Below are 20,513 nucleotides of genomic sequence, written 5' to 3' on the forward strand. Positions count from 1 at the left end.
TGGGCGCACATGTCAAAGAATCAGCTGTTAAGTGCCACAGCCAATCAACGCCGACCACGACGCACACACACAAACGTAGCTAGCGTCGACGACAAATTTTGCCAGCAATATTCTTAAAAGTATGAGTTACAATTATTGAATTGAACGAAATAGAATCGACATAAACAAAATTCACAGAATGCAGCTAATCAAAAGCTTACTGCTGGTGCAGCTGGCGGTGCTCCTGGTGGACGTGGCCCTCGCCGGCCGGGACTTTTACAAAATTCTCAATGTGCAGCGCAATGCCAACACAAATGAAATTAAGAAGGCGTACCGCAGGCTGGCTAAGGAGCTGCATCCGGATAAGAACAAGGACGATCCGAGTGCGTCGACCAAGTTCCAGGACCTGGGCGCCGCCTACGAGGTGCTATCGAATGCCGACAAGCGGAAGACCTACGACCGGTGTGGCGAGGACTGCCTGAAGAAGGAGGGCATGATGGACCATGGCGGCGATCCGTTCGCTAGCTTCTTCGGCGACTTTGGCTTTCCCTTTGGCAATGGGGATCAGCACCAGCAGGACACGCTACGGGGGGCGGACATCGTCATGAGCATGTACGTGTCGCTGGAGGAGCTCTACTCGGGCAACTTTGTGGAGATCGTGCGGAACAAGCCGGTAATGAAGCCCGCCTCGGGCACACGCAAGTGCAATTGCCGCCAGGAGATGGTCACCAGGAATCTGGGCCCTGGCCGCTTCCAGATGATCCAGCAGACGGTCTGCGACGAGTGCCCGAACGTGAAGCTAGTCAACGAGGAGCGCACGCTCGAGATCGAGGTAGAGCAGGGCATGGTCGATGGACAGGAGACGCGCTTCGTGGCCGAGGGAGAGCCTCACATTGACGGCGAGCCCGGAGACCTGCTGGTGCGTGTCCAGCAGATGCCCCATCCGCGATTCCAACGCAAGGGCGACGATCTGTACACGAATGTGACCATCAGTCTGCAGGATGCTCTGATTGGCTTTAGCATGGACATCAAGCACTTGGACGGTCATCTGGTGCCGGTGATGCGCGAGAAAATCACGTGGCCCGGAGCACGCATTCGTAAGAAGGGCGAGGGCATGCCCAACTTTGAGAACAACAACTTGTTTGGTTTTCTGTACATCACCTTCGATGTGGATTTCCCCAAGAAGGATTTGACGGAAGAGGACAAGGAAGGTACGTAGTCGGAAAGGCCCTTATTCTATGCCTGTATTAATCCCCATTCGTATTATATTGCAGCGCTCAAGAAAATACTCGACCAATCGTCCATCAATCGCGTCTACAATGGACTGTGAATCCCGCCCCGATTGGCAGGGATGATCGCTCTCCGGCTGTACCCTAGTATTTAAATGTCTACATAACTATGCGATTTCGGTTCGGAAAACGCCCACTTTAAGATGACTTTGTTCCAGAAAGTTGTGCGATAAAAAAATGTAATTTTAGTTTAGAAATTTGTAAAATAGCAGATGGAAAACTATTTGCAGTTCCTGCCCCTACAACAACAAAAACGGAATTGCAGGACAACCACCCCACAAGAAATAAAAAAAACATTCAAATTATATTTAGTATTTGTATACCAGGTACTGAAAGAGTATGTGGTAGGAGTTCATTACGTAACAGACGGACATCGTCTTTCCCTCTTGTTTTACGTCTAATTTTATAACAATAATTAGAAAACTATTTATTGTGCGAAAAATAACGGCGGGATGCTACTTCGTTGGTGAGAACGTCCAATACCAACCAATGGATAATTGTGTATAAAATATATAGTTCATCATAAGATTGCATATTTATATACTGACTGAGTACCGTGTATTAGTTGTGTCGCCGGACGTGTGCCGCTACTCACAACGTGTCGACAGGTTTTTAGTATTAAATCGGATTCAACTCTGCCAACAGCTGGCGATAGGCGGCGCAGGACAACGGTAAACGGGAGAGAGAGCGGCTACAGGAAGTAATAATTCAGTTTTCAGAGAGCAGAGAAATTTTCACCAGTGCGGACAGTAGAACAGGCTCGAATCAGGCGTTTTTTTTTATTTATAGGAAAACCGAAATTTTAAAAAACCAATCGTCTGTTGGAATCTTCGCAAAGTATACTATATTTTGAGTTGCCTTAAAGCTTGGCCAGAAAAATAATCCTTCTTCGGAATACGTTTCGGTGTCCTGCATACATAACCTGAAAAGAAACAACGCCTGAACCTGAAACGATTTATTGCAACTGAATTCGTAAATCCTGCGCCTACAACAACCCACAGCACAGCCAGCGACCACAAATACATAGTATGAATGTCGCCTAAATATCATCATTTCGAGGTGAGTCTGTCCATGGTCCCATTTCAGAGGGGTATACGTATTCCGTGAAGACGCAACCAAAGCCCGCCGCCCGCCTGCCTATGCCCCATGCCACACACTCTTTTATCGATTTTCTGCGGCCTGGGGGGTTGAGTCCCTGTTACTTTAAGTGACCCAAAAAACAGGGTAAGTGGCTCTAAGGGAGGGTTGTGGCTGTTGGTTGAGCTGCTGCTCTGAGGACGGGGTCACAGTTCGGTCAGCCGGCCCGGCAAGTTGCGTGTCCGTATCCCGAGTTCATCGTCCACTTTCACATCCAATTTGAAAATTCCGATACCCCAGATTGCACTGGTCTACTTTCTGCTGCTGATACCATGGCCGCCCACGAATGTCATCAAGATTCTCTGCTCGCGTGATAACAGCCGGCTGGTGCGCAAGATAGTGCGCTCCAAATGGACGCCTATATTGGATAAGCATCAGGTGAGCATCCCCATCTCTTCTCTGGAGAAGCAGCTGTTGCATCGTCCACTCTTTTCGATAAGGTGAAGCTGCCTCTGGAGTGCCCGCTGCATCCGTTCCGGGATGTCTTTGCCCCGCGCCAAGATGCCAAGCAACGGGATCGTCCCACCCAGTGGACGTGTCGTCGCTGTGGAAAGAGTTTCTACCAGGAGCGGCATCTGGATCTGCACTTTGACACACGCCACAAGACGATCATCAATGAGGCAATGGACTCCATTTGTCTGGCCGACTTCTGTGACATCATGCGCTGCGAGGTGTTCGAGACGGAGGATGCCACGAGCCTTAAGTTCGGGGATCACATTGTCACGGACATTGAAGTCTGGGGCGATTCCCTGGGCCAAAATTCCGCGCTGGCCAAAGCGAATGCCGCATACTTGAGCTTAATACCAAGGTGGGTTTTCCCTCTTACCTTTTGCACAATTATTTCACATCAAATCCCCGACACAGAACTTCCACATTGGGTGCCTCGCGTGCCGCCAAAGTACAAAACCGTCAATTACTCCAAGAGAAGCCAATCCAGTCGTCGAGCAGCAGCAGCAGCAGCAAGGAGCAGCAGTCGCCGGCAGGTGAGCACTCGACCCCATCCTATCCACACCCCCGTACCCATACCCATACCCGTCGCCACTCCTCAGTCAACCCTCTTCGCTTAGATCCAGCAGGAGAGGATGGCTCGGCGGCCAGGCCAAAGTCCGCTGGGGAGAAGCTGCTGAAGAAGCTCAAGGAGCTGGGATTGAAGCGCGGCGGCGACTCCGCGGAGGGTGACTCCGAGACGAAGCTGAACGAAACGGAGGAGGAGGAGGAGCAGAGCGGGGACGATGCGGAGGCGAGTGGCCAGCAGGATCCGGCCAAAATGGAGGAGGGATCGGGCAATGGGAATGGTGTAAAGGCCAGGGCCAACTGCAAGCCCGAGGAGCTGAGCAAACTGAAGACTCGGTGCGAACTCCTGCTGAGGAGCTGCATAGGAGGACTCCTGCTGTCGATGTCCGATCAGGCCTTCAAGGAGATGGAAGGTGGGTGTTGCTGATCTATAAATGAGAACCAATTAATCGATATCCATCCGCAGAGGAGATGAACAAGGCCGTTTGCTGGTACCTCACCTGCGATCGCTATTGGGAGGATGGTCCCTTGGAGCCGCGCGCCTTCCCCTGGGGCCTCATTGTCATCCTCATCTTCGTGCTTTCGACGGGAATCTGCTTCTGCTACTACATCATCTGGATACTCTTCGAGTAAGTCTCCCCTTCGGGCCTCGGCCCCGAGGCTTTGCCATCTCTCCCATTGAGATTGATCGAACCCAAGTCATTTGTTTCAGCTCCGAAGAGACGACAATCAATACCAATCACTACGTGCCGGGAGGGGTCGGCGGTCACAGCAGCAGCAGCATCTACATGCCCGGTGCCCACCATCACTACCATGTCGACTATGCGACGCGACACGACCTCGACCTGGACGGCGGCGGGATACCTGGTCTGAGTGCGGACCAGCAGCTGGAGCTGGAGATGGAGCATCAGCGCGAACAGCAGCAACAGCAACAGCAGTACTACTACCAGCAGCAGCAGCAACAGCAGGCGGCAGCCGCTCGAGATTTGTACCCCGAACCAGTGCAATATCATCGGCACAGTCCGCGTCACTACATCGCCGATCAGCGTCAAGCGGTGGGGGGTCAGGGTCCGGGTCCGGGTCAGGGCACACCCACAGCCGGGGGCGTACGCCAAGTGGCGGTGTCGTCCTCCTCCAACGCCAATACGCCACTGCACCATCATCCGCACCAGCATCAGCAGCATCAGCAGCATCCGCAGCATCAGCAACATCCGCAGCATCAACAGCATCCGCATCTGCAGCATCGCCACTCGACGAGCCTGGGCTACCCACAGGACATTTTAGACCGACGCGACTATACAAGTAGCTCTGGCCGATCCATAGCCACCAGCGTGGTGAGCAGTGCATCCGCCTCTGGAATCGGAGGCGAGGGTCAGCAGCGCCACTACAATACGCATCCCCGACCCCTGGAGACGCGACACCGGCATGTGGGCTCCTCGCAGCAATCGCTGCGCGCCTCCTCCTCCAACCAAGAGATTGTGCAGAATGAGGCGGGAATGGGCCAGAACGAGCACTACATCTATGTCACGTATCCGCCGGATCTGAAGAAGCGCTACTTCGACAACTACGAGTAGGGAACTCCACTCGGAAGAGCGGGCACAGAGGGGATCAGCGAGAGAGCGAGGATTCATGCTGATATTACTATGGAGACTGCAGTGGAGCCTTCAGCAGAGAGACAGAGAGACCAAAGAGCCCTCGAAGGAGAGCACAAAACGAAACGAAACGAAACGAAACCAAAGTTAGAGTTCAAGCGATGGAACGATCCTTGACTCGAGCCTACCCCCAGAGTTGGTTTTTTACTTTTAGCCTGCAAATTCTAGATTTGTGAACTGTGCTGTTCTTTTTTAATTCTACAAAATAAATTGCAATATTTCTGTACAATAGAACTCGATCCGAGTCGGACATTTAATCTCTTGGGATGCCGTGTATCGTAGATTACAGATTCTAGAGGAAAGTTCAAAAGAAGCGAATCGATTCGTTTTATCAGTGGATTTGCAATACAATTTATTTTCCTTTTCTATTATCGTTTAAAGTTTGAAAATTTCAGTAGAGATAACTGATATGTAGACTGCAGGAAAGATATACTGGAGAATGTTCATAATCCTTTCATATAGAATGAGATTCAAACAGATATAATTATCACTTAATACAGTGTATCTACTCAATAAATTCCTGCATGTATGCGTCATGCGGCAGCGCCCCACGGTTGGCCCTGTGTGGACTTCTGTTTGGGCTCCGCGCTTTGTGCCACTTCCTAATAGACTCATTCCTTAAGAGTAGAGCAAAGATCCCAAGATCAAATCATTAAACATTTCCTTTATCTTAGGATTTCGTATTTTTTATTTGCACATCCCTTAGACCTTAGAGAAACCCATACCCCAAGAAAGACAAATCACGCACTCCATTAACATTTACATAAAACATTTATTTCTCTTTTTAGGATTTTTCGTATATCATTTATCGTATTTCCTTTTGTTTTTGTTTTTGCTCAAAGACACTCACATTTATAAAGTCACAAATCTTAAGGCTAAAGTAAATCGCCAAACCTTTCAGATAGACAGATATACTATATATCCAGAGTTATAGCAAGTGTAAGGGACTGTGTTTGTGTGTGTGTGTGAAGTGTGGCAAAGGGTGGACATCTAGATCGATTATGTACAATTTTATTCCATAATAAATAGCATTATTATTAATATAACATTTAGTGGGCTAGCATTTGCAATTTGCATTTGATTTTGCTTTGTTTTGTACTAAAATTAAGCGTAGGTATTATTTAAAACGAATAAAATACATTTCGAAATATGTATATGTATTTTATGTATATTAAAAGTTTCTAGATTGCACTTAAGATGAGGCTAGATATAAGATTTATTTATTTATTAGTGTATTTTGTATAAGTGGTGTATAGTTTTGGTCCTTTGGAATGTGTTACAAGAGAGAGATAAAGACATCTAGGTGGATTACTTTTCAATAGATAAATAGATAGATGGAAAGTGGTGGAGATCCTAAGCCTAACGCCAGCAGCATTCTTTGTTTTTCAGAACCGAAGGGGGCTGCCGCATGACGCGATACACGTATATCCCAACTGGTCGCGTACATGCAGGAAATAATGACCGAGGAAAATTATAACTTAACTAAACTAAAAGAGTCAAGAACCCATATAAAAAAGACTCAAGCAGATATCACTAAAAAGACTGTAGGCTTTCATGCCTTCCCGCGTGCTATACGTGCCATGCAGCAGCTCCTCTCGGTCGATTTGTCTGTCTACCTTTGATACGCGTGCAACAATGCCCTTGAGGAGGGCTTTCTGCATCCGCATCTTATGTAAACAACCATTCCGAATGCGATTGTTCCGCCAGATTCGTTGCAGTTCAAGATGCTTCTGGTTTGGGGACTTATGCACATGCAACTCCACATCTGGAACTGCTGGCTAATAAAAATGTGTGTGTGTGTGTGTGTAAAAGTGTTTTAGGTGTAGGCTTAACGATCCTCGCAGAAATTCCTCTAGGAACCCGACAAACAATTGCTCTAAAACAAAACAAGTCTTTAAGGCTAGGATCTAACAGTTCAAAACGATTACCAACAGATTTATGGTTTCCATTTACTATATTTTTGGTCTAGGCTGCATATATATTTGGTGGCTAACAGAATAACAAACCGAAACAGAACTCAGTGGGGGGTATTCGTGGGGCGAGGTTCGGGTTCGGGTTCTGTTTGGCAAAACACGCAAGTTGAGCCATTTATGGTCATGATAGGTACGGTACGGGTATAGCCCTCAATCTGGGGCCAATCTGGGGCCTGGTCTGACCTTTAGTCAGAAAGCGTTTTAAAATTGCTCTACACTCAGGGCCTCAGTGAGCGACTAAAATGCTGATACATTATCCGATAGCATACATCAGATACACGTACATATATGTATCTCTTGTTAATTGCACGCGAACCCAGAACCGAACCCCCGTCGAATACTCTCGTTCTAAGCCCGACGATTAACTTTGCTTACTCATCCTAAAAAACACATCGAGATTCGAATTCGCGCACTTCAGATACAATATTAAAAGTTTGCACTTGAAACACGACATTGTTTCCATGTAAAATATTGCACAGATATCCAAAAAATATATATATCTATATGTATCTATATCCCTATATCGTTATGTGTGTAAATAAGTAGCGTATTAATATTTTATACAATTGTTCACCTATTATCAAATCCAAAAATAAAACCAAGTCTTGAGATTCTAGAAATGTATACCTATAGATACATACGTATCTTTTACTATGTGTGTGTGTCTATGTGTATTTGTGGATCGAAATTGGTATCCATTTAGGCACGCCTGATGGTTCCGTCACGCCCCAATGGCTCCAGGGCTAAACGATCAGTGATCTCTGATCTGTTGTGATCCTCTCTCTATCTTTGGTAGAAGCTGGACTCCCGATGCTTCCTTGCTCCTGCTCCTGCTACTGCTGCTGCTGGCCCTCTCCTCCGCCTGTACTTCTTGAGTATCCGCTGGGCATGATAGAACCTACCGATCGGTCTCTGGGCATACTTTAAATGCAGATACTTCAAGAGCTGGCGTCGACGCTGACGCAGCTCCGTCTGGCTGTCTGGGATGATCTCCTCGTGGTGGATCAGCTCGGGCTGTGGCTCGGCCAGCAGTTGGATGAGCTGCAAGGCCTGCTCTTGGCTGCGATCCTGCGCCTCCTCTTCCTGCTCGCTGGCCACAATCTCAAGGATGTTCTCGTTCATGTCGCACTCCACCACATAGAGATCGCTGCTGGTGTCAAAGATCTCCGCCAGATTGATCAGCAGCATGTCCGGTCCACTTGGATTTCCTTCTGTGTCTGCATCCTTGTCTCCCTCAAAGTCCTCAGGGTCGGAGGCCACGCCTATTTGTTGATACATCTCCGCCAGGGCATCCTCGACGCTCAGTTCACGTGGTGTTTCCGGCATCTCAGAGGCGGGCAGGGATTCCTCTTCTGCCGCCGCATGCGGCTGAAAAGCAGCCTGGGATTCGGGCGCTTCCAAAGGGGTCTGGGACTTGTCCTCAAATGGGGGCAGCTGGGATTCCTTTCGATCCGCTGCCTGGGCTCCCTCTGAATCCGGCTCAAAGGCGGGCAGGGATTCCTCTGGATCCCCGCTTGGTCTTATGTCTAATTCTCTAGTTTTTAAGGAACTATTTAAGGCAATTTTACTAAGGTCACTTAGCTTTGGTACGATGGAGGAGGTGTCATTGGAGGGGGATGTGAAGGGGAGAGGGTTCGGGGATTGCAGTGGGGTTGGGTTGGGGGATTGAGATGGGCTCCGCACTGTGGTCTGCTCCTCGCCATCGCTCTCCAGAATCTGCTTCAGCTTGGCAATATCATTGTTGGATGCCTCCTCGGGAATGGGGGCAGCAGAAGAGATTGGTTCCTCCTGCGGCATGACCATGTCCTCCAGTATAGCTGCCGCAGGTTCCGCTGCTGGCTCCAGGATCTGCGATTGAGAGAGCTCTCTCTCCAGCGCGGCCATCTCATTGAAGTCGCTCTCCTCGGCCACCTCTGCGGCCTCTGCCACGGAGGGGCTACTGCTGCTGCTGCTGCTGGTGGAGGAGGAGTCCTCCTCTTGGCTGCTGCTGCTCGTTGAATCCTTGTCATCGTCGGAGCTGGAACTAGAGCTCGAGCTCGAACTCGAAGATGATGACGAGGAAGAGGAGGATGGAGCTGGAGACGGGACAACGATTGGTTTGGGCTCTTCTGGAACAGGCACTTCGACCACATCCTCCTCCATGCTGTTGTTCCTTAGCCAGGCCTGAATCTCCCGCTCCTTGGCTTTGGTTACCTCCGCCACGGATGACTGGGCCAGGACCTTCTCCTCCGCCTCCTCGGGCTCCACTCGCAGCTTGGCCTTCGGCGAAAGATTCGTATTCTCGATGTCATCGAAGCCCTTGAAATGTGGCAACAGATCCACAGATTGGATAGTGTTCTCCTCCTCCTGTTCTGGCCCCAGGTCTCTATCCTCAGTTTCGATTCCTTCTTCAGTCTTCTTCTGTAGCCCATAGCCGCTCTTGATGACCGTCTCCCGGCCCGAGGACTGCAGCAGGCTGCTCCTAAAAGCCTTCGTGTTCAAGGCGGAAACGCTCAGACCCGTGAGGCTCTGGGGATTGTAGAGCTGCGTTGCGGAGCTCCCCGATCCCTCGGCGTATTTCTTGATCAGCCGCTTAATGGGCGGCAAGCGACGCTCCTTTTTGAGTGCCAGATGTCGCCGCATCCGGGTCTTGTGTTGCTCTCGCGTCCTGCTGCTGGCGTATCGCCTCCGCAGTAGCTTCAGGGCCTTGAAGTAGTGCCGGTACTTGAGCTTCGGACTCTCAAACTCCAGGATCTTTAGCATCTTGATGCGATTGCGACGACGGCGTGCGAGCAGCTTCTGGGGTGAGAGCTTTACTGCCTTTGGACTGGGTGCGACCTCCTTCTGTTCCTCCTCCTGTTGCTGCTGCTCCACCTCTTGTTTCTGGGGCTCCTGTGGTTCCGTGTTCTTGCGCTTCCTCTTGTAGAACTTGAAACGCTTCGCGTGCTCTCGATATTCGCTGTCGTCCTGGGCGTTCGTCTCCTCCGCTTCGCTTCCACTGCCCTCGATCTTGTGGATGAATGTCTCGTACTCCTTGGCGAAGGTGGATTCGTTCGAATTGGAGCTGTTGTTGGTGTCAAAGTCCAGTGTGGGTGAAGGCTCCTCCGCAGCATGGATGATCCCTGCTACGCTCTGGAGAATGGGACTGGGCAGAGGTAGCTCTAGGGGTTCCACTGGAGCAGAAGAGGCAGGAGGTTGTTCCACGCGTAGAATCTCCGCCAGGGCGTCGTTCTCCGCGGGACACTGATCGGAGGAAACGCCTGTCTTCAGGCGCAGTTCATCCAGCTCCTTCTCCACATCGAAGCTCCCAAAAGAGTCCACGCCCGATGGGACGATTCCTCCCCCGACATTCGTGGCCTTTTCAATGTCTATTATGATGTCCGGGAGATTAATCCCCGCCGCCTGATGGTCCACCGCCACAGCGGTGGCCTGGGGTCCACTCGGAGGCAGAGATTCGTACATAAAATTCGGTGTAGCCGCCTGAATCGGTGGCACAGTCGGAGCCACCAATGCCACTGCTGCGGCCTGTGGCTCGGCGGCGGCCTCGTCCTCATCGTCGTTCCACGTGGCCAGAAAATCGCGAATGTTGCATGTCTGGGGGGATGTCTTCGTGGCTTCCATGCCAAAGTGGGAATTGGAGGCTGTGGCATGGTGATTGTACCCCACATAGCTGTCCACATGTGCCTCCAGATTGGTGAGGGCTCCACTCAGGGGTCCCGCACTTCCTCCCTGCTGTCCCAGGTAGCAGTTCCCCGCTGCCGACGCAGAAGCGGATGATCTCTTGCGGTAATCCTGGTAGGGGCCACGATGCGTTTGCTGTGGCGGCATCTGCGGCACCACCTGTGGCACGTAGCCCTCCAGGCTGTTCAGATTGAGATTGAGATCGTTGTAGTAGCTGCCGCCGCCGCCTCCACCGCTGAGGCTGATGCTGGGGTCCATTCCCATGCCCATGCCCATGCCCATTCCCATGTTCATCCCCATCCCCATTCCCATTCCCATGTTCAAGGGAGGCGCCACGTATCTCTGATTGGGACTGATGTTCGTGGCAGAGGATCCTCCCACCTGCTGCCCCGCCCCGTAGCCGTATCCCAGCTGCGTGGGCGGTGGGGCTGTGTCGTAGGGCGCGTAGAGGTCAGAGGTTATCGGATGCTTCAGCTTCGTGGCCCCGCTTACCGGGTACTGCTGCTGCTGCTGCTGATGCTGCTGCGGCGGCGGGGGCTGGGGCACGTTGCTCCTTGGATAGTAGCAGCTCTGCTGCGGATATGCCGCCTGGGAGCAGCAGTTCTGGCGGGGATTGGGCTGGGCTGGATTCTCCGTAACAGACCACATGTTCCGACCGGCGGGTGCTCCGTACGGCGGCTGCGCGATGGTCGTGGGATACGGATTGCTGGCATACGGCGCTGCAGGATTCCCGTACTTGTCGTACTTTCCGCCGCCGTAATACATCTCATTGCTCTGCGGATGATGGTAGGAGCTGCTGGGGGCTGGGGCCACCGGCGGCAGAGATCGACAATTGGCGGCGTTGTAGTCCACGCTCCAGTGGCAGCTGCTGCCCGACTTGCGGTACGCCGACTCCGGCGCCAGTTCCGGCGGAGTGTACATCGGCGGCAGCCCCCCGTTCGAGGGGTACATGGGAGGCATGGCCATGACTCCGTACTTGTCGTAGTAGGGCGTGGCTGGGGCACCAGAGGAGGACGCTGCCCCAGGCGGAGTGCCGTACGGCACTTGAGACGGCGGCATGCTCTGGTGGGGCATGCCCTGGTAGCGACTGCTCGGCTTAATGGCCGCAAAGTTGGCCTCCAACTGCGAGAATTGTTGTTGCTGCTGCTGCTGCTGGTGCTGTTGCAGCTGCTGCTGCCTCTGGCCGGGATTCATGGCCAGTCCATGCCCGTACTGAGGCTGCCCCGCGGATGCCGTCGTCTGGTTGGACGGCTGCACCATCGGCTGAAGCGCTTGCGGCGGCGGTGCCACTTGGGCGGGCATCTTGTACTTGTAGGGATCGTAGGGATGATTCGTGTTCATCATGTAGCCTCCTGCTCCTCCTCCTCCTCCGCTTCCATTGGTTCCTGGCTGCGCCAAGGGTTGGGCATAGAAGGGCGTGGCTGCAGCCTGGGGCTTCATTCCCCCTCCTGCTGCTCCTCCTCCGCCGATGGCTGCACTTCCTCCGCTGTACTTTGAGCCCGAGCTTGGGGCTAGCTTCTCGTAGCGTGTCCCTCCCTGGTAGCTGCTGCTTGTGGCTGCCCCACTGCCGTACGCGTTGTATGCCCCACTGTACGCATTGTAGGCAGCCGCATCCAAAGGCGAGGTCAGGGGCAGGGTATTCCCATAGCCGTAGTTCTGGTGATAAAAGTGCGATTGATTCTGCTGCTGTTGCTGCTGCTGCCGCTGCTGTGCATCCATGGAGGTAAGTGCCTCGCTGTAGAACGGTGCCACTGTGGCTATCGTCGCCATCGGCATCGATGTGGGCGAGGCCTCATAGTGTCCTCCTCCCCCGCCGCTGCTCAGTGGCGTGGTGGGCGTGGTTGTGGCACTGCCATAGCCACTGCTGCTGCTGCTTCCGCTGCTGCTGCTGCTCCCCGGTCCGGAGCTGGAGCTCGAGGATCCACCGACACCCACGGCAATGGCCATGGCGGCCGTGTCCATCGCCGCTTGCATGCTGACGGCTGCAGTCACGAAAGAGAAAAGAGAAGGCCAATGTTTTATGTTCCAAAAAATATAATCATAGAGGAAAAAGGCAAGGCCATCGGCGTAGCCGAGGTCTACTGGCTTTATAGCTAAAAATGCAAGTTAGCCTCCAGAAAAACATTTTCCAACAAATTCTCTAAAAATACTAAACAAAATACCAAAAGAAATTCCAATAAAATGCCAAAAAATTCAAAAATAATGAAATCTTAAGATAATCAATAAAAAGGAAAACACATACTCAATAAAAGTTTAAAAAAGTACCAAAAATAAAATTAAAAGTAAAAATATAACAGAAACAATTACTTTTGCATTTTAGAAAATACTTTCGACTTTTTCTATCTAAGAAGCGTTTCATTGAATCGATTCTTAGAGCAATCAAAGATTATATTCTTTGCATTCCCCAATTTGGGATCAATATAAATTTCGTTGATGATTCATTCGTAGAATGGGATCTATGTGTATTCAATTTAATATTCTACATATTTCCAAATTTACTGAGACGTTTTTTGGGTATTTTTCCCTGCTTTGCTGATCTCTTGATCTACGCTTTTGAATTTTTTGAGAATAATGAAGTACTTTAGATAATGATGTCGCTAATTAATCCATGTGTTTCAATGCTTCCAAGAACCGCTGACAATAATGATCTGTATTTCGGGATCGATTATGTAGAATAATCATAAAATATGAGTTTCTTGCTACCTTATCAATGGAATTAATTCTTTCTAAAAAAGAGGTTGTATTGCATTATTTGTGGAATTGTTTGAATGGAAATAATTAAAAGTCTAAAAGTGAACGCAAGAAAGTACATATATTCCACCTATGAAAAGCCAACCTTTACCGCTAAGCCACGCTGAGATAGAGAGGAACAGATAGAGGGAGAGCTATACAGGCAGCCCGAGAAGTATCCTTCCTTATGGCCAAATTGAGACAAGGAAGGGAGAGTTTCATGCGCTCTCTTGCAGCATATGAAACCACAAATTTTGCTGCGTCCTTTGTTCTGGCTATAATACTGAAACGATTGCAGGTGATCATCTGGTATATAAGACCCCTCTTTACGATTCTGCGATCAGGGATTTCTGTTAATTAATTTAAGTGGAAGTGGGAGTGACACAACGGATTATATTGATATCCTTTTTTAATTTGTATCCCAATGCAGTTGTATCAACAGCAGAACTATCTTGAAAATATCTTTAAACCCAGGAAACACAACTTTTCATTTAAATAATGAATGAAATGGACAACAGCGGAACCGAAGGTCAAAAGTTTGCCTCATTATTTCCCCTGTTTCCTCCCGCCACAAGGTTATTTTCCCATTTATCCTGTGTGTGTGTGCAGTTCTTGAGTGGATTTCCCTTTTGTTCAAATTGCATTCGCAATTGTCGGTGACCGCCCCCCGACGAACCCCTTTAACCGTGCGCACTCATTCACGTGGCTACAGGAAAAAGCAATTATGCCTGGCATTTAAATGAAAAATGGAAAATTCCCATTCATTTCTCTGCACCCGTGACACAAATTCGCTTTTGTTGGTCATTAAATGTGGCTGGTCTTCAGTGTCGGCGCACGCAGGGGTCCTTGCTGGCAAGTGTGTCAGTGGTTGGGTCTTTTTTATGTCTAAATGCAGGAGGAATCCACCAGGAAGGGGTAGCAGCAGCAGCAGCACCGCTAGAGGTAGGTGGCAGCGGCAGAGGTAAATGTTGGGAAACCCACCAACAGACAGCGAACGGACTTAAAACGCGGACTTTGTGAAATGGAAATGTGGACTGTTCATGAAATATTAATGATTGACCCCCGTACTATAGCTATGGCTATAGGGGATGGTTGGACGGTTGAATGGATGGACTGGAATGGATGGATGGACATCCCCTACTGCTGTCCACTATCCACTGCCCCGTTCAATGTCAACGCCCACCACAAAACTGGGCCACAGACTGGCACACAGACTGGACGGTAGAAAGAAAAAAAAAACCAATAATTGTCACAGATAATTGCCAGAGAAGCCAATGGACGATGTGGGGTGTCCTCCCCACATGCACCTACCGGACTTTCCCGGAATGCAATCGTAATACCCAGGCGGCATCGGCATCGGCATTGGCAACGGCGGGAGTTCCATCCACAGTCCATTCATGGCGACCACCTGTGAGTTGGTTGTGGCCCAGGGACAGGGCCAGCCAAAGGGGCAGACAGCGGCATCCGGGGGCAGCCACATCGTGTGTATAATTTGAATAGGAAGCCGGTGAGAGAGAAGTACTACCGATGGATGGGAGAAGAACGCGGAGGAGCACACGGAGCACACAGAACTGACCCCGACGAGTGTCGCAACTGGAATTCATTATGGTAATACACTTTCGCTGGACGCGAACGATGCAAATGTTGTTTACCATTGATGACCCATTGGCGACCATTAGCCCACCAGCTGGATGGATAATCGACCTTCCCCCCTAGCCACCCACCCAGCAGGAAAGGGCGGAGGGGGGGCCTGGGCTTTTAGGCTAATTGGGCGTGAAGCCTGATGTACCAACCGGAATAAATGAGATCGCAGCTCGTCGATTGGTATCCGAATCGTAATGCAAATCGTCAAACAGGCATCGGAATCGCGGGGAGTGGAGCGGAGGGGGGCCACAAAATTGAAAGGGAAAATACATATAGACATGTATGGTAATCGAAGAAGTTGTTTTCTGTTTACCAGACGATATGCAAAGCAAGGCTACGGCTACGGGCAACGGCTACGGGCTACGGGTTACGGTGGGAGCGGTAACCCAAGACCCCCGAGCGAAGCCCCTGAAACACCAAAAAGCCATCCTAACACCGAACCGAAAACCAAAAAACCCAACACACATTGCGTATACGCCCTGGATGTGGATGGGGCATCCATCAGAGATTGCCGTCAATTGAATTAAATGGAATTGTTGGGGCACTGTGGCAATTGCCCCCGGAATGGGGCAGGCACCGGTATGAGGCATCGGAATGGCCATCGGTATGGGTATTTATGTAAAACAAATGGAAATCTCACCGAGAATCTTGTGAATTATGCTGCCATATGCTGCCACAAAAAGGCGGGCTAACACACACTGTGGCGCTGTGGCGCTGTGGCACTGTGGCACTCACTGACACTGACACACTGTGGCACTCCCACTAACACGTATTGGGGCACAATGGGGTATCACGGATGCACTCATGGGATTTTTTTTTAATTATGAAACTTTCGAGGATTTAAGCACATTTTTATGTGCCCTCCAGGAGAGGCGGAGGCAGGCGTTCGTTCTCGGGGCGCGCTGAGGCGTTCAGAGCGCGTGCGACTTTCCAGCAAAAAGTTTTTCATCTGTTGAAGACGCGCCGGAATGCCGACGACGCGACGTTCTGACTTGGGCAGTGGCAGCAGCGAAGCTGACTTCGACGACGACGACGACGACGACGCCGACGCAGTGAGGACAACGGGTAGTGTGGTGGCAGTGTCCTGCCAAAAGGGGCTGGTTGGAAACAGTCAATAAATATGTTGGTGTATGGGTGCCAATGGGGTGTACAATAGATGTGTGTTTGTGTGTGTGTCTGTTGCTGTTGTGCCTGGGAAAACAAGTGGTTGCCGTGGTGAAGGAGAAACGGGAACAGAAATGAAGCCAAAGGATTGACAGGATGGTTTCATGAAGCATTTCGATGAAGACAGACACCCTGTAATGGAAAAAATAGTAATTCAGGGCAATAATTGCATAGTTTAGGGCCCCTTAATTAAGGCCCTTAAAATAAATTAGTTCTGATTGAAAAGCTACAAAATAGAGTGAAAAGTTCTGCTGGGTGGAGTTCCTTCCAAAAGAAGGAATACTATATGGAAAAGTTTGTAATTAATTAATAGACATTTCCTTTTGATGGAAGAATACCATACCATACCACCATAATACTATCCACCTAATGATTCGCTCCGCCCAAGGGAGCTAGCTTCTGGAAGTGATGTTTTGTATCTTTTGGTATACGACATTGATAGTCATGTAAATTAATAACAAAAGTGACTTCAATTGCACAAATTTAAGTGGTCGTAGGCCTAGCGTACATAATAGGGTACATTTACTTGAAGCTTTCACTTTTCAACCCAAAAAGGGAACAGCTTTTCCCTACTCTAGGGCACCCTACACACCCTGCTCAGCACACCTTTCTATACAGCTCCAGCTACAGGGTATACCAACTGAAGCCGCTCCTGCAACTTCGTCCAGACATGTGACAGCTCCAGAGGGCAGCGCAGCGCAGCGCCGAGCAGCGCTCCTTCTTCAGCAGAGCAGCAGAGTCCCTTCGCTCACACACCACACCCACTCCCATGTCCTGGCGGAGCGGAAATGAAGCCGCCGCTCGTAAGCAAACATGACAGCTCCAGCGCTCCCATTAACGGTACTAGTTCTTGTTGTTATTTTTATTGTTGTATCTGCTTTGCCTCTCTAACGGTTCGATGACGAGAGGCGTGACAAATAACAACAAACAAAGTGAAAGAAACAACAATTACAGGAAAGAAATGCTTGTTGCGGTGCTCGAAGGTTTCAGTACCCTTTGCCGAACCATTGATAAAGTCATTTCCATTTTGAAACAACTAATGAAACTGCAATGTGCCTCGTTTGTTTTTATTATCTTTCGAAACAAATAGTTTTTTTCGTAGTACACATGCACTTTATGTGGCTTCTTTCGTTTCAATCCAAACATCTCATCCAAACCTTCATACCCTTTATTGAAAGGGTATAGCGCAACCAACTCTGATTGGAAAAGTGCACCAAAGGTTGGTTTTGCACTGCTGCTCGAACTTCCAGCTGCAGTTCGAACTGGAGGTGACAGTCCCCGAGGGGAGGAGGGACAGAGACACAGAGAGAGAGAGAGAGAGAGAGAGAGTGGTTTAAATAGGACTTGGGACAGGCGGCGACCACAAAAACAAATTAAGTAAATTCAACTAAACAAAAAGGTAGAGAGGGATAGGGAGGTGAGAGAGAGAGAGAGAGCAAGCGAGCACAAAAAGGGAATTGATATAAACAATGAGCAGCAAACGGCAAAAAAATAGGCGACAAACAGTAACAACCACAACAATCATGAAGGCAGGCAGCCAGGCAGGCAGCAGCAGCAGCGGCGCAATCAAAAGATAATAAAAAGCAGCAGCGATTACGCTGGCAGAGCAGTCAACGTCCATGCCGGCAGAGAGCACACAGCACACACGCACACACACATCAACTTCACTCCCCGCGACGTCTGTGATTATTATGCATGCGTGAGCGAGTCGATTCCAAGTCGCGTCGTGTCTCCAAAGGTGAAAAGAAACGTGAAAGAAGATGTGGCCGCGGGAGAGGGAGAGGTAGAGAGGGGAAGATAGAAGAAGCTATAGCAATTCCCAATTCAAATGCAAAACAAATTCAAGAAAATCGAACAAAGCGAACGAACAGAGATACAAAATAGAAAAAAAGAAAGAAATACATAACAGAAAGCTAAAAGAAACTTTGTGCCATCCCATAGTTTCGTACAGGGGACGCTCGACATTCGGAAACCTCAGTTATTGGAAACACCATTACAGAAAAACAAAAATGATGTTCTTGAATCCGAGATAACAGTTTGTAATCATTCAAAAGGTTGGCCTCTTTTCGCACACTCTACAAAAATGGGTCGTATCGAAAGAAACTATCAACAAGTTACACAATGGAGAAGTTTCAGATAAAATAAACCGCATTCTGAACCACAATTTGAAAAATTTAGTCATATTTAAACGATTTTATTCCATTAAACAATCAACAAAAAAAAATCAAAGTTTCAATATCAATATAATTGAATGAAAAAGAAATTTCTTTTGTTTTATTTAGACAAATGTAGACAAATGATGAAATACTCGTGCAGTAGCCCCGGAAACATCAGTATCCAATTGTCGAGCCTTCACTGTACATACAAATACCACCGTTACCTCCAACACACATGTACAGACATATGTACATGTATACATGTGCATATGTTTAGACAAAATATTGATTGAAAATCAATAGGCTTTCTGCCGCTTGTCATTCATTTCAGTTTATTCTCTTTAACGGACGCGTCCCAGAGAACCAGAATTCAAAATTGTGCCCTGCGATCGCAGTCGCTGTCGCTGTTTCTGCCGGCAAAACTTTACACTTTACATAAATACGTTTAAATACATACATACATACATATATGTATGTAGAAACATTTGTATGCAAATATAGAGATATGTGTGTCAGTGTGTGGTAGTTTCTGGATGTTCGTGCGTGCTGTCGCGACGACAAGCTGGGCTTGATAATTTCCAACACGTAGACCATTCCAGCCCTCAATAATACTAATACTACCCCCTACTAGCACTCACTAACACCAACACACACACACACACACTGTCATACCCATTGGGTATAGAGCAAAACAGACGTGAAAAGGCAAAAAAATGTCAACACACTTTTATTGTTGTTGATGTAATTACCCTTTAAAAGCCAATACCAAGAGGGTATATGCACGCCCAGCGACTGGCCACAAGTACTGTAGCATATTTAGGAGAGCAGTGGGTAAGCCACAGTCGACTCTATGCCCTCTGTATTTCGCCCGCTGTCTGTGTGGCGCTTTTTGGGGCTGTCGTTGTAATCAACTTTGTTGTTATTGCCGCAAAATGGAAAAAAATGCCAAAGAACAGAATAAAGTAGAGCAGCACCCAAGTCGGCGGCATAAGCCACACACACTCACACTCATCAAGAGAGATAGAGTGCAGAGAGAGAGGGGGAGAGAGTGATAGCCAATGCGGCTTGAGGGGGGTGGTTGGGAGGTGAGGCTTGAAGCGAGCGTATGCACTGAAGCAGGGAGACGCTCTCGACATACTTACATACTTCAAGCTATGTTCAAAAGAGGGTAAGGCAGTCCCACTCTACGGGTGGGTGGTCTAGTTTGTTTGCCACCACCCCACCCTCTCTCTACTTCATGTACCTTGCTTACATACATTTACATTTACATTTGCATTAGCAGAAACACACACATTTCCATATACGAACCTCAACAGTTTTTCGACATTTTCATGCTATTTTCGCTGCCTCTCTGCCTCTGCTGCTGCGCAGCGCAGTCGCTGCTCACTTAAACGTTCTGCCTGCTGTGCTGCTGCTGCTGCTGTTGTTGTGGGGTTATTTTTTTTTGTCTCTGCTCTGCTGTTTCGCTTGATTATTTTGTTTTTGTTCCTCCCTCTCTTGTAACTTGCAATATAATTGGAATAGTAACGGTTGTTCGGCTATAGCTTTTGCTGTTAATTTCACATGCTTTCAATTAATATTTGGCCACGCACTTAAGAGAGGGAGTTGAATGGGGAGTGCGGGTGGGAGGTAGCGCGCTGCTGTTTTGCTACCTTTATTTGCACCTCAAGGTAACACTCGTCGTATAAGCGATATACGCTGATAAGAACGGAATTCTCTCTTGCACTCTCATGGAAACATTTTTCCTTCTCTTTTGCACGTATTAGATATGATACTTAAACGTCAGCACAAAAAATACACCAAATGCAACACACACACACAAACAAACTTAGTGAGCCGGCATTGACAACGTTTCAAGGGAGGTGGTGTTGTACCCCACCCCGTGTTGTACAGGTGGCAAATGGAGCAGCGGACCGCGAGCGTGGCGAAATGTGTCGAAAAGCGGCGCGTAAAATGTAAAGAACAGAAATCATACACAATGTACAGTACGAGTAGGTAGGTGGAACGGCAAACGTAGTAAATATAGTACGCAAAAGTTAATAAACAACGCAACAAACAAAACAACGCAGCGACGACGCGCCAACGGAACAGAATAGCAGCGCGTTGCGTCCGAAA

At 49.0% G+C, this 20,513-nt stretch overlaps 3 protein-coding genes across 8 annotated transcripts; 2 read left to right on the forward strand and 1 right to left on the reverse strand.

Moving 5' to 3' along the window:
* The first annotated feature begins 110 nt into the window (after window positions 1-110).
* LOC6589867 (dnaJ homolog shv) lies at window positions 111-1,573 on the forward strand. The gene is made up of 2 exons (XM_002014544.2): window positions 111-1,190; window positions 1,254-1,573. Exons 1-2 carry the CDS (start codon window positions 179-181, stop codon window positions 1,307-1,309), a joined length of 1,068 nt encoding a protein of 355 aa, XP_002014580.1. The 5' UTR covers window positions 111-178; the 3' UTR covers window positions 1,310-1,573.
* A 422-nt stretch (window positions 1,574-1,995) lies between these two features.
* LOC6589670 lies at window positions 1,996-5,305 on the forward strand. 5 transcript variants are annotated; one of them, XM_026988769.1, is made up of 7 exons: window positions 1,997-2,327; window positions 2,646-2,783; window positions 2,852-3,213; window positions 3,270-3,388; window positions 3,455-3,832; window positions 3,886-4,048; window positions 4,132-5,305. In XM_026988769.1, the coding sequence occupies exons 1-7, from the start codon at window positions 2,301-2,303 to the stop codon at window positions 4,991-4,993; spliced, it is 2,049 nt and encodes a 682-aa protein (XP_026844570.1). In that variant the 5' UTR covers window positions 1,997-2,300; the 3' UTR covers window positions 4,994-5,305. The 5 variants fall into 5 exon arrangements, with proteins under 5 accessions (XP_026844572.1, XP_026844570.1, XP_026844568.1 ...); XM_026988768.1 differs by having other exon boundaries at window positions 1,998-2,327; window positions 2,846-3,213; XM_026988770.1 differs by having other exon boundaries at window positions 1,999-2,327; window positions 2,846-3,213; window positions 3,473-3,832.
* Window positions 5,306-6,129: 824 nt separating this feature from the next.
* Window positions 6,130-19,830, reverse strand: LOC6589672. Of its 2 annotated transcripts, none has more exons than XM_026988469.1 (2): window positions 19,707-19,830; window positions 6,130-12,686 (listed from the first exon to the last, which is right to left on the reverse strand). In XM_026988469.1, exon 2 carries the CDS (start codon window positions 12,676-12,678, stop codon window positions 7,828-7,830), a length of 4,851 nt encoding a protein of 1,616 aa, XP_026844270.1. In that variant the 5' UTR covers window positions 12,679-12,686; window positions 19,707-19,830; the 3' UTR covers window positions 6,130-7,827. The 2 variants fall into 2 exon arrangements, with proteins under 2 accessions (XP_026844270.1, XP_026844271.1); XM_026988470.1 differs by lacking the exon at window positions 19,707-19,830 and adding an exon at window positions 14,746-14,757.
* Window positions 19,831-20,513: the final 683 nt, after the last annotated feature.

Source organism: Drosophila persimilis, unplaced genomic scaffold (genome assembly GCF_003286085.1).
Source record: "Drosophila persimilis strain 14011-0111.01,24,50 unplaced genomic scaffold, DperRS2 tig00000191-arrow-pilon, whole genome shotgun sequence".
Lineage (NCBI taxonomy): Eukaryota > Metazoa > Arthropoda > Insecta > Diptera > Drosophilidae > Drosophila > Drosophila persimilis.

Bases quoted from the DNA above. Each gene is read 5' to 3' on its own strand.
- LOC6589867 (XM_002014544.2), top strand. From the start codon at position 179: ATGCAGCTAATCAAAAGCTTACTGCTGGTGCAGCTGGCGGTGCTCCTG. The intron at 1,191-1,253 runs GTACGTAGTCGG...ATTATATTGCAG, and splicing joins GACGGAAGAGGACAAGGAAG to CGCTCAAGAAAATACTCGAC.
- LOC6589670 (XM_026988767.1), top strand. From the start codon at position 2,301: ATGTCGCCTAAATATCATCATTTCGAG. The intron at 3,833-3,885 runs GTGGGTGTTGCT...ATCCATCCGCAG, and splicing joins GGCCTTCAAGGAGATGGAAG to AGGAGATGAACAAGGCCGTT. The intron at 4,049-4,131 runs GTAAGTCTCCCC...CATTTGTTTCAG, and splicing joins ATCATCTGGATACTCTTCGA to CTCCGAAGAGACGACAATCA.
- LOC6589672 (XM_026988469.1), bottom strand. From the start codon at position 12,678: ATGCAAGCGGCGATGGACACGGCCGCCATGGCCATTGCCGTGGGTGTC.